Raw genomic sequence first — 13678 nt, 5'->3', positions numbered from 1 at the left:
CTGCCTGCACCCTCTCCAAGCCAGGATCCCTTGGGGGATGTCTGACTGCTGGTTTAGGCCTCATCTCTGTGGGCAGGATCGGGCCTAAACCAGCAGTCGGACATCCCTCTTGCAATCTGAGACCACTGGCTCCTAACCACTCACCTGCCTACTGAACTGATCCCCCTACTACTCTCCACTGCCTGCCTGATTGCCCCTCACCACCTCTGCCTCGGCCCCACCACTATGGCTTTGTCCAGAGGGTCATCTGGAAGATGTTTGGTCTAATTAGCATAGTACCGTTTTATTAGTATAGATGTATTTTTTTTTTTTTTTGGTGCATGCAACTACCACTACTATTTCCAATATTTTTTCATCACTCCAAACAGAAACTCTATAACCATGAAGCAATAACTCCCCATTTGCTCCTCCTCCTGACTCTTGGCACCGTCTAATCACCACGTTTTAAAAGAGCCCCATCTGTAAGGGCTTCCTACAAGGGATAAGGTGCCTCAGCAGAAAAAGGCTGGAGGAGGCCTGGGGCTTAAGGTGGGGCTGGAGCAGGTCACAAGTGGCTAAAAGCATAGATGAGGCACTGACCTTGTTACCGCTGCAGAAGAGACTCTATAAGGAGCTCCCAATGGTGTCCACAAGGGAAGGAGTCAGGTATAACAAGGCCAGGTCACACCAAGGCCAGCCTAGAGTGTTCTGCCTCTATCCTCTGTGCCCTCTCTTTCTTGGACTTTACAAGGGTCTGAAATGTAGGCTAGGAAGCTTATGGGGGGCGGCGGTGCAGGGAGGGAAACCAGAGAAGCCAGCCCCACCCCTTTTCTACCTATAGGCCCAAACTGTTAAGTAGTAGAGACACTGCAATTTGAAGTACATTTTGGAATTTTGGACTGAACATTTTAATTTTTGAATGAGATGGTTTATGCTAATAAAAGTGATCAATGAGTTTTTAATGATCTTAGGTTGATTAGAAAAATTATAGGTAGATTTCCCTCAAGGGGAGGGAAGAAGAGGAAGCTTCAACCACTCCAAGTCTCTCAACCTCTTACGGAGCACCTAAAACCACCTGCTTGACCTTTCTAGGCTTCAATTTCAGTTCCCATAAAAGAGGGGGCGGGGCAAGGTTATTTCCAGCACTGTCATTGGGTGACTGAGAAATGAAAGAAAAGTCACCTGCACCGCTCTCCCGTAGATGTCTGTCCCCATGGACGCTGCTGTTAAGGAGGCATTGGGCACGGTGACTGTGCTGGTTTCTGACAGGTGGATATAGGAGACAGGGATATTCAGTTCCCGGCTAGCCACCTGCCAGAAGCAAATGAAAAACACTATTGATATCATTGACTCTAAGCCTCCCTCCCCCCAAATTAAGAGCTTTTAATTTTTTTAAAAAAATATATTTTTATTGATTTCAGAGAGGAAGGAAGAGGGAGAAAGAGATAGAAACATCAACGATGAGAGAGAAACACTGATTGATTGCCTTCTGCATGCCCTGCACTGGGGATCGAGCCTGCAACCCCTGGCATGTGCCTGTGACCTCCTGGTTCATAGGTCAATGCTCAACCACCAAGTGATGCCAGCCAGGCTAATTTTTTTTTGAACAGAGTATAAAATCTGGCAATCCTTTAGGGACAAATATTTAAAACTAGGGGCCCGGTGCACGAAATTCGTGCACTGGGTGTGTGTGGGGGGAGAGTGTCCCTCAGCCCAGCCTGCGCCCTCTCACATACTGGGAGCTCTCAGGCGTTGACCCCCATCACCCTCCAATCGCAGGATCAGCCCCTTGCCCAGGCCTGACACCTCTGACAGAGGTGTCAGGCTTGGACAGGGGACCCCCATCTCCCGCCGATCACTGGCTCTGGCCCCCGCCCAGGCCTGAGGCCTCTGGCCCAGGAATCATGCCTGGGCAGGGGACCCCCATCTCCCTCTGATCGCTTGCTCCACCCCCGCCCAAGCCTGACCCCTCTGACCCAGGCTTCAGGCCTGGGCAAGGGGACCCTCATATCCCCCCAATCCCCGGCTCCGCCCCCCACCTAGGCCTGATGCCTCGGCCAGAGGAGTTGACCCTCATCACCCTCCGATCACCAATCACCGGATCAGCCCCTTGACCAGGCCTGAGGCCTCTGGCAGAGGTGTCAGGCCTGGGCAGGGGACCCCCAGCTCCCCGTGGTTGCAGGCTTCGCCCCTGCCCAGGCCTAAGGCCTCTGGCCTAGGCGTCCGGCCCGGGCAGCGGGGACCCGCAGCTGCAGCAGCCCCTCGATCGTGGGCTCCGCTTTAGACCCAGGCAAGGGACCCCTAGCTCCTGGGACTGCCAGCTTCAACCGTGCCCAGCTCCCATCGCTGGCTCCACCCCTACTTCGTGCTATCACTGGCCAGGGTGGCAAAGGCACCTGATTCTCTGATCATGGCTGGGGGGCAGGGCAAAGGTGGCCCCAGGGCCGCCTTTGCCCTGCCCCCCAGCTCTTAGCTCCCCCCTGGGTTTCCAATCACTGTCAGTGGCAGGGGGCTTCTTCCTGCTTTCCCTTTCGCCTCCCTGCATTGTGCCTACATATGCAAATTAACCGCCATCTTGTTGGCAGTTAACTGCCAATCTTAGTTGGCAGTTAATTTGCATATAGCCCTGATTAGCCAATGAAAAGGGTAGCTCGTACGCCAATTACCATTTTTCTCTTTTATTAGTGTTGATAGCATCTTGGGTCTGACATGTAGATTCTGAGTTTGAAGATTTTCAATGACACTATAAAAGATCCATACCATGTGCTTTCTTTTATACCGGTTTCATAGAAGCCATGTGTCATATGGTCATTCTAAGACATCAGTTCAGTAGGACTCACACAGGCCAGACTGAGGTCTCTATCTTATTGTTTTACCTTCATCTTCTCCTTGTGGCTTACATGCATTTAGCAGATTGTGTTTGTCCCACGGACATTTTGTGGGTGTAAGGGTTTTGTTTTAAAGAAGCAAGATATGTTCAAAGAAGGCTCTGTGGATTTTTGTGATTTTTTAATTCCAAGAACACTATTAAGTAATAGTATTTCCTTAAAGAAAATATCTTCTATTTCTCATTAAGAGAAAAGCTTTGGCCCTCGCCGGTTTGGTTCAGTGGATAGAACGTTGGCCTGAGGACTGAAGGGTCCCTGGTTCAATTCTCAGTCAGGGCTCATGCCTGGGTTGCAGGCTCCATCCCCAGTAGGGGGCAGTTGATCAACACTTCTCTCTCATCGTTGATGTTCCTATCTCTCCTTCTCCTTTCTTTTCTGAAATCAATAAAAAGTATATATTTTTTAAAAAGATAAAAGCTTTGCCCCCACCCACTCACATTGTTTTTATATGTTTTTTAAATTGATTTCAGAGAGAGGAAGGGAGAGGAAGAAAGAGATTGAAACATCAATGATGAGAGAGAATCATCAATTGACTGGTCCCCTTCTCCCCCTACTGGGAATCTAGCCCGATACCTGGGCATGTGCCCCAACCAAGAATTGAACTGAGACCTCCTGGTTCATGGGTGGACACTCAACCACTGAGTCACACCGATCGGGCTACTCACATTGTTTATTCAAATTTCATATGCAACAAAATCTTATTTAATATTTCAAAAAGGGAAAATTTCCTATTGAAAATAATCTCTTCCTCTTTCAACAATAGTATTAGGAAGATTGCTTTGAATTAGCACACATAATGGCCCATTATTGGTGTTGCTAAGTAGATTGTGAATAATAAGAACATAATTTCTCATCTTATTAAACACATTCATTTCTAATGAAGATTTGCGTTAACACAATGTAGCTTTGAGCAGTTGCCTTAAAGCCAAAAAATACTTTGTCTTTGAAAACTGGAATCACATTTTTCAGAAGACCTTGATAGGACCTGGTTCTTTAGTATGCAGGAAGAATAATATTACGTATTTTCTCAATTCTAATACCCACTACCATCAGTCTCCTGCATTCATGTGTTCCTTATACCAAAATGAATGTTACAATTGACCTGTGCATTTAGTGTGATGGTATTTCTCCTGCTCATCAAGAAAGAAGTTGTTAAACCGCCTGTATGGTGTGATAATCTTCCACAGTGGAAAACATGGATGCTTATCTCACCTGGATCATTTTGGTGTAAATGCCTTGTCCAATTTCACAGCCACCGTGAGCCACCAAGACAGAGCCATCTGTGTAGATGTGGACGAGAGCGGGGGCCTGTCAGGGAATAATTATAATCCCATTTTGAAAAACCAAATGTTGCCTGAGTTTAGCTGAGGTTACCAGATGAACAGTTTGCTTCATTGAGTCAATTTCTCATTGTATATACTGGAGAAGAAAGCTGTTATTGGTGGCTACAGACAACCTCTTTAACACCCTCCAAACTTAGAAAGCATGTCAAACTTGCAGGCCGTGGGCCACATGTGGCCCACAATATATATTTTTGTGGCCCAGCCAATATAACAGTATGTAAGAAATGTTTTAATAAAAATTTCTTAACTTAATTTTTACAATATCCTGTTATACATAATTATTAATTACGAACTACAACGTCCGCTGACTGATTACTATAATCATGTAGCATTCATTTCCCTTATGCGTCTTCCATGCAGGCACACCATTTCTCTCCACTAATACTAGCGGCAATGGCCAAGTCATTAGTCTTGGACTGAGTTGTTTGGTGTGTGCAACAGGAAATATTTTGCTTTTGGAGAACAAGAAAAATAGGTTTATTTGCGTTATGCTTATTAATCTGTAAGTTATTCAGTGTCTGGTAAGTTAATATTCAAGAAAAATACTAATTTTTATTAAAATGTTCTATTATTTTATGTTAACGACTACTCATTTATTTCAGCCCTTTGTATTCAGCATGTCTCTATTGAAACAAACCTATGAAAATTGAAGTGTTTGTTTTTTTGTGGCCCACATAAACTTAAACCTTGTTTATTTGGCCAGTGTTAGCCTTTGAGTTTGACATGCTTGCTGTAGAGCAACGAATGGCGGCTCATCTCCATGCCCACCATCTGCGGGCCTCCTGCACACCTCCTACTGGGGATGTGCCAGCAACCAAGGTACATGCCCTTGACCAGAATCGAACCTGGCACCTTTCAGTCTGCAGGCCGACGCTCTATCCACTTAGCCAAACCGGTTACGGCAGCTAAACAATTTTAAACAACAAAGACACATATTTAAACAATAAAGACAGATAACATTCCCCATTAAAAACTTTGAATCGCCACAGAAACTCAGGAGAGGTTTAGAAGTTGTTTTTTGTGTGTTTTTTTTAAAGAAAACAAAACAAAGCAGAAACAAACATAAAAACATTTTTACACCGGCGCGTACCACATTTATACCATAAAATATCACCAAATCAGTTTCAATTGTGCAGAGATACAGAACAAGTCCCTGAACAGAGGCAGTAGAAAACTGCCTAGGCATTCTTCTCTTCTACCTTTTTTTAAAAGTCAGGCCAGCCTCAAACCCTTATACCATCTAGAAACCATTCCTTCAGATACAGGACAAGTCCCTACTACACAAACATAGACAGAAATCCTCACTAAGTGGGCTGATTCCTCCCGTGACAGAGAGCAAATGTTTCCAAGAAAAGCAACTCAACAGTGCTGCCTGAGACCTTTGCAGACCACCACGGGTTCAGCCCTCAGCAAATCAAATGTTTTAACCAGATGAGCAAACAGAAAATCAAAGTAACTTTTGCTTTCACACAGACCAGTTAATCACAGATAATTATGCCAAGACAAACATCCATACTCACACTCTGTCAATAGACTAGCCCAGACTGGAGTTGAGCAGATAATGCCCACCTCCCCAGATGAGCATGGGGGCACTCTCCCGGCACCCACGTCCCAGACCAGAATTCTCGACTGACATCTTGGTGAGAGCCTACCGGAGGAGTTAAGGCTGTGTCCAGCTCCCCCCTTCTCGGTAGCAAATTGGCTAGTCCCACACAAGCAAAGAAACAGAAGAGTGAACCCATAATTCCTTGATAGAATCTGAATTCACTCACCTCCAGAGTCCTGATTCCTGATTACCTGATGAAGTCCTATGACTTTTGGGGAGGTGATCAAGCTCCCCCTTCTACTAACTTGGAATAGGCCTGACTGACTGGGACCCCTACCTTACAGATTCTGTCAATAGGTTCAGAGGTGTTCGTCCACTTTCTCCAGATGCCAGCCGGGTCCTGGGCTGAGGTCCTGGAGCACCTGGAGATCCCCCAGGTTTAATTCTGCTAAAATCAGCAGCGGGCACCTTCCGGAGGCCTGTCCTGTGCCCCTGGGCCTCAAACCCCATCCACTCACCAGAGGCTAAACCAAGCCAAAACGCGGTCGCTTCCCGATTCAGGGAACCATATGTTACAGAAGAGCAAAGAAATACCAAGCACCCTTCCTAGAGAAAGGGAAGAACCCATTTATTAACACTAGTGACTAGTGGACTCCGGGAAATAATTTCTAAATCAGAGTCTGTTCCCTCCAATTCTTACATGGATTGAAGTTTGACCCCATACCTCAAGACTCATTTCTCCAAACCTCACCTGATTTTGGAAGGCCTGAGGCATGCCAATGGTATATTTCATGGGGACCACAGCAAGCCCCCTTTTCTTCCAATAATTATTTTTGTTAAATCCCTCAGCATCCTTTTTCCTAGCATAAAATGAAGATTTCTCCAGGCACTCTTTCCAGCATCTTCGCAAGGTCTCTGGATTAAATGTCTGCTTATAGGCTGTTTTGCTAATTCCCTTATACATGTTTATTTCTTTAACCTGAAAGACAAGAAAAAAGCATTTCAAGCATACATGCTATTCCATTTGTGAAACATGTGTTTTTGTTATATACCTGACATGAAGAAAGTCTTTCTAAAAAAGAAACAACTATTTAAATGGATATAAATATGTAAGTACAAATGTAAACATATAAACATCTACACTAATAAAAGAGAAAAATGGTAATTGGCGTACGACGATACCCTTTTCATTGGCTAATCAGGGCTATATGCAAATTAACTGCCAACAAGATGGCGGTTAATTTGCATATGTAGGCACAATGCAGGGAGGTGAAAGGGAAAGCAGGAAGAAGCCCCCTGCCACTGACAGTGATCGGAAACCCAGGGGGGAGCTAAGAGCTGGGGGGCAGGGCAAAGGCGGCCCTGGGGCCGCCTTTGCCCTGCCCCCCAGCCATGATCTGAGAATCAGGTGCCTTTGCAACCCTGGCCAGTGATAGCAGGAAGTAGGGGTGGAGCCAGCGATGGGAGCTGGGCACGGTCGAAGCTGGCAGTCCCTGGAGCTAGGGGTCCCTTGCCTGGGCCTAAAGCGGAGCCCACAATCGCGGGGCCGCTGCAGCTGTGGGTCCCCGCTGCCCTGGCCGAACGCCTCAGCCAGAGGCATCCTGCAGGGGCAGGGGCGGAGCCTGCGTGATCGCGGCGCCCCCCCCCCGCTGCCACTGCAGGTCCCCGCTGCCCGGGCCAGACGCCTAGGCCAGAGGCATCAGGCCTGGGCTGGGGGCAGAACCAATGATGGGGGGAAATGAGGGTCCCCTGCCCAGGCCTGACGCCTCTGTCAGAGGCGTCAGGCCTGGGCAAGGGGCCAATCCTGCGATTGGAGGGTGATGGGGGTCAACGCCTGAGGGTTCCCAGTATGTGAGAGGGGGCAGGCTGGGCTGAGGGACACTCCCCCCCGCCCCACACCCAGTGCACGAATTTCGTGCACCGGGCCCCTAGTAATGATAATAACAATAATGATAATAACAATAGAAACTACTGTTGAACACATCATATCTTCCAAGCTTCAGACTAAGTGTATGATCTCAACAACTTTACAATAACCCTGAGAAACAGTGGTGTATTATGAGTCTTATGACAAGTTTCGTTAGTGGTGAGACAAATTTCTCCTGACTCAAAATTCTTTTACCTCTACACAATGTTTCTTTATTCTTACCTGTTCTCAGATTTGCTCCTCAAAATCTGAACTATGGTGGGGTGTTTGCACAGATGGCTGTGATGATGCCAGTCTCCCTGGGCATGCCGTTGGGTGGTTTCACACTGACTGTGGGATTGGCCATAGGACCAGCTTTGGACAGCGGGACAACACATATGTAATGCAGGCAGAGACTTGAAAAGTGCTTGCATCATGTTCTTACTTCTCCTGGAAAATCTATGCACCACGATGAGAACTAATCTGGGCTAACCTGGAGGATGAGAGACCCTGGGGAGCAGAGACGAGCCTTCCCAGCTGAGATATTTAGACTAATCAGTCAATGACCACCAGATGTGGAAGTGAATCTATCTTGGACCATAAAACTCCAGTTAAGCTGAGCCAGACCAGAAGAGCTACCTGGCAGCTACCCACAGAATCAAAAGAAATACTATTTGTTGTCTTAATCCACTAAGTTTTAAAAAAAAAATATATATATATGTTTATTGATGTCAGAGAGGAAGGGAGAGATAGAAACATCAATGATGAGAGAGAATCATTGATTAGCTGTTTCTTGCACGCCCCCCACTGGGGATCGAGCCTGCAACCCAGGCATGTGTCCTTGGCCGGAATCGGACCTGGGACCCTTCAGTCCACAGGTGGACACTCTCTCCACTGAGCCAAAGCAACTAGGGCTTAATACACTAAGTTTTGATTGACTTGTGGCACAGTAAAAGCTTACTGATACATAGACTATATACTTTGATTGAATCTTACAAGCTAATGTAATGCTGTATGTAGGTGCTCAATATATATTTGAACCATTGATGGCAAAGTTTTGTAAGGGGATTCTGACTGATTACCTACCTCTTCAGGGAGTAAGTTACATTGAGATGCCACGGCAGTTATGTAAGCTTCAACTACCACTGAAACCTCGGGAAAGCCAAATCCTCGAAAGGCAGTGTTGGATGGCAAGTTTGTTTTGCAAGGTCTACCCCGACACCGGTAGTTAGGAATATGATATGCATTTTCAGATTTCAGCACAACGAACTCCATCACCTGAATGAAAACAAAACCGAACTTCAATCTATCAAACATTCACAATCAGTTATCAAATTCTATCTCTAACACAAACCCTTCACAGAATTTTGTCTAATTTGTATGATAAATATCCATGCAAATAAAGTGTAGCACACACAACTCAACGGGTAACCTATGGGGAGGGCATAGTCAGTCCTTATTTACCAACTCAGACTCATCAGGGGTGCATCCACCATTGATATAATATTGAACGTCGGCAGCTTTGATCACACCGTTGTTCATGAATCCAATCTGCAAAGTGATATGACAAAACCATTTTCTCAGCAGTTCTTTACAACCAGATCCTGCTGTACACAAACACATCCAACTGCATGTGTCACTCCATACCCAGCTTATGAACATGATTTGATGTGACAGTCATCAGAGGAACCCTGAGGATGGTGCCCAGGGCAACCATGGGATCCCAACAGAAAGTTCTGATTGGGTTTGGGTAGCATCCAAATACCCCTTGCAGTCAGCATGGAATTTAGTAGTTGTTTTATGATTGATTGGTTGTCCCTGGACAATATTTTCAGCAGTCTCCTAAAAGTTTTCTCTCACTCACTTTGTATTTTCCGAGGAGTGGGTGGCGGCCAGCAGTTATCAGCATGTCATCACCACGTTCTAGAACAAACCGGATTGGGCGGCCAGTCCTGTAGGAAATGACTCTGTTAATACGCTGGGTGCTTCATAAAGGTGTAGAAACATGGAGCTGGCGAAAGGGGACTGGACATAACCTAACTTAGTGGTTTTCCATGGGGGCAGTAATATACCTTAAACAACATTTTGGAAGTTTGTGGGGACATTAAAACATAACAAAACAAACAAACACAAAAATAAAAACTCCTATTAATGTTATCCTGATTTAGTCATGTCTGAGAATTTTGATGTTGAAATAATACACTATTTACTTACTAGAGGCCCAGTGCACACAGGTGGACACTCTCTCCACTGAGCCAAAGCCGAAGTCTGTGCACTGGCAGGGGAGAGGGGGTGTGTCCCCCAGCCCCACCTGTGCCCTCTCACAGTCTGGGACCCCTCGGGAGATAACCACTTGCTGGCTTAGGCCTGCTCCCTGGGCAGCAGATGGCAAGCCTGGTCCCACAGTGCTTGCCCCGCCTCCATGGGTAGCAGATGGCAGGCCCAGATCCCGTGCTGGGTCACAGATAGCAGGCCCGGATCCCGCACTGGGTTGCCCGGGCGGGGCAGCGGATCACACTGCCGCTTGCCCCGCCACCCCACTGCCCCGGGTTGCACATGGCAGGCCCGGATGGCGGATGGCAGATGGTGGCAGGGTGTGTGGCGGATTGCACTGTCCCGCCCCACCTGCAGTTTGCAAATTTAATGGCCATCGTTGTTGGGTTAATTTGCATACTCTTCTGATTGGCTGATTGGCGTAGCGAAGGTATGGTCAATTAGCATCTTTGTCTTTTATCAGTGTAGATGTTACTTTCCTTTTATTTCTTTTTTATATGACGTTAAGGCATTGTATGAGGATTTTGCAATTGTGTGAATTAGTAGGTTATATTATGATGATGTTCACTTTGGATATTAAAAGGGGCATTAAAACACTTGCCAAAGAGAGGGGGGAGAAAATGGCGGAGGTATAGATGGACGTGTCCTGTGCCTTGTCCCGGAGCAGATAAGGGTGAGCAGCTGAAACAGGTAACATATAGCCCGAATAGGCAGAAGATATTCAGCTGAGAGACAGTCTGCAGCTGGGAAAGACAGCGAACTCCTGGAAAAAGGGGACAGTTGGAGGCTGCGGCTGAAATCTCTCCCGGTGCACCAGCTCAGCCGCGGAGGCCGCGTCATCTTGAGTGGCTATTACCGGCATCCAGAGATCGGCTACTAACCTGGAAACAAGGGATCTCAAGCAGCTCAACTGCATGAACTCAGACGAGCACTGCTTTTTCTCACGGAAAGGTTAGACTTCCCCTAAAGGTGCGGTTTGCTATTCAGGTTGGAGAGAGGAACATGTGTGCACATGCACGCACAGGGGACAGAGGGGGGGAATCTGCGCCCCACAGAGTCCGCGGCCTTTGGAGCCAGCATGACCCGCGAGTGTGGACGGGCTCCCCCAGGGCTGCTGGCGGAAGGGAATGCTAAAAATAAGCCCATAGCTGGACTGGATGCAAAAAAGCAGCCTCGGTTTTTGCCAGTCTGCCAGCTGCTTGGTGCCAGGGGCGAGTGGGCGCGTGGAGACTGTGCGCAGACTTGGAAGGTGGAGGCTTGAGAATTCGCACAACTTCTCAGGCTCTTGTTTTTACACTTCCCCTTAGACCTGTGCGTTTGATTATTAAACCCAGTGCATGGGATTTCCCAGTTGGTGTCACTAGCAGAGCCTGTAGGGGAAAGTTGTTTTTGGGGAGCCTGGGAAACAGAGTGGGGAGTAACGATTAAAGAACCAGCTCTGGGCAGTGGACTTTCCCAAACCAGTTTCAAGTACGATAGAGAAAATAAACCCTACTGTATAGAGAGGACTTATAGCCTCGGAGGTCAATCCAGACACACTGCCACCCAGAGGCAGAGCCATGAACTGACTCTTCTGTAAACACAAATAAAGGCAGGCTGGGTAACAAATACAGCCTGCCTTAAAATAAGGACTGTGGTTTACAACACGGAGGAACAGTGTATCGCAGGGAAAGTCAACACTCTCCTGAATACGTGGCAGGACTAAGGCATGCCAAGAAGAAGAGTAGAAGATCTGAAGCACCTTCACTACTGCACATTTTTATTTTATTTTATCTTTTTAAATTCTTTTTTCACCTGTTAATTAAGAACCTATTTTTTTATTTATTTTTATTTTTTTCATCACCTGATTTTACCTTTTAATTACTACATTTTTATTTTTAAGCACTATTATTGCTATCATTTTACCATTTTTTAAAGTGTCATTTTATTTTTTTCTTTATTTTATTTTGGGATTAGTGTTCTACACTCTATTTTCATTGTTCCTTTAGCATCATTACTTTCTATCTCAACTTTACCCTTAAGCCAAAACTCTCTTCCTCACTTTCTGCCTTTTGTTGTCCTGTTTCTCTTACCCTATTCCTGCTTTAGATTTTCCGTATTCCTTCTTTTTACCCATTGTCTAAATTTCACCCTACTTATATATCTAATTTCCAATCCTTTGCTCTAAATCCATATACACCTTTCTCTTATCTTTCTTCACTATCCAATTTTTATTTTCTCTCTCTCTGTCGTTTTGCTAGTGTTTGCTTGATTTTGAGTATATTGGGATTTTTTATGCTTGTTTGTGAGATTGTTTTGTTTTTTATTTTCATTTTTCTGTTTTGCTTTCTTTTTTTTCTCTTTCTCCAGTTATTTTTGTCTTCTGTTTTCCCTTGCCTCGCTTGATATTAGTGGTTGTTTGTAGTTTGCATTCATCTATCTCCAGGGATCTGTTGCTGGAATTCGTTTGGATTAGTAGTGGTTCTATTAGAGTTTTCTCCTCATATAAATAGTCTCTTCCCCACCTCTATTTCATTCTCTCTCTTACTTTTTTTTCTCTCTCTTTTCCCAATCTCATTTCTGCACTCTTTTTTGTTTTCTCTTTTTCTCTTTTATCTTTTTCTCTTTTTTCTTCTTTATCCCCTAATTCTCTTCGCTCGGGTGGTCACCTTTATTTGGGGTTATTAATATCGTGAATACATTTGTGTTCAGTGCCTTGTACGTTGTGCCTTATTGTGTTGTATTTTGTGCCTTTAAATCAATGCAGCAGAGAGAGAACTACATAACCAAACACCTGGAGAAGAGAGATCATGGTGAAACAAATAACCAACCCACATATGAAAGAAAAACAGGCATCATCAGAAAAGGAAGTAAACGAAATGGAGGCAATGGAGGCAAGCAACCTGCCAGAGAAAGAATTCAGAGAAATGGCCATAAGGTGGATGAAAAGAATGGAAGACAAATTCAACAATATATGTAAGAACCAGGAGGAAATGAAGAAAAACCAAGAAGAAATGAAAAATGACATCACTGCTATAAAGAACTCAATAGAAAGCATCAACAGTAGACTAGAAGAAGCAGAGGACCGCATCAGCGAGCTAGAAGACAAGATTGGAAAAAAATACCCAAGCAGAACAGCTTCTAGAAAAAAAAAATTAAAAAGCTGGAGGAGAGCCTAAGAGAACTCTGGGACAAGACGAAACGAAACAACATCCGAATAATAGGGGTGCCAGAAGGAGAGGAAGCTGAGCAAGGAATAGAAAACCTGTTTGAAAAAAATAATAACAGAAAATTTCCCTGATATAGGGAAGAAAAAACTCACACAATCCAAGAAGCTCACACAGCCCCAAACAAAATGAACCCAAAAAGACCTACGCCAAGGCACATTATAATTAAATTGGCAAACACCAGCAACAAAGCAAGAATCTTAAAAGCAGCCAGAGAGAGACAGAAAGTTACCTACAAAGAATCCCCCATCAGACTAGCGACTGATTTCTCAACAGAAACACATCAGGCAAGAAGGGAATGGAATGAAATATGCAAAGTCATGCAAAGGAAGGGTCTGGGTCCAAGAATACTGTACCCAGCAAGGCTATCAATAAAAATTGAGGGTCAAATCAGGAGCTTCACAGACAAAAACGGTCTATGGGAGTTTATTACCACCAAACCAGCAATGCAAGAAATGCTAAAGGGTCTGCTGTAAATAGAAAAAGCAGGAAACAAAGAAGGAATGCAGCTGTAAAGAACAAAAATGGCAACTAAC

The 13678-nt window shown here is 45.3% G+C and overlaps 1 protein-coding gene across 1 annotated transcript in view; it reads right to left on the bottom strand.

Moving 5' to 3' along the window:
• LOC132238105 (aldehyde oxidase 4-like) overlaps positions 1-13678 on the bottom strand; it is a 73148-nt gene that overhangs the window by 11640 nt on the left and 47830 nt on the right. Inside the window, exons 23-28 of the mRNA XM_059702693.1 lie at positions 9527-9614; positions 9127-9213; positions 8749-8940; positions 6508-6735; positions 4080-4175; positions 1162-1290 (exon numbers count right to left, since the gene is read on the bottom strand). Of these exons, the coding sequence (XP_059558676.1) occupies positions 1162-1290; positions 4080-4175; positions 6508-6735; positions 8749-8940; positions 9127-9213; positions 9527-9614 (820 nt within the window). The remainder of the gene's footprint in view (positions 1-1161; positions 1291-4079; positions 4176-6507; positions 6736-8748; positions 8941-9126; positions 9214-9526; positions 9615-13678) is intronic.

Source organism: Myotis daubentonii, chromosome 7, assembly GCF_963259705.1.
Source record: "Myotis daubentonii chromosome 7, mMyoDau2.1, whole genome shotgun sequence".
NCBI classification, from domain to species: Eukaryota; Metazoa; Chordata; class Mammalia; order Chiroptera; family Vespertilionidae; genus Myotis; species Myotis daubentonii.
Note: the sequence above shows the minus strand (reverse complement) of the source record. Positions and strands in the feature narration are given on the sequence as shown.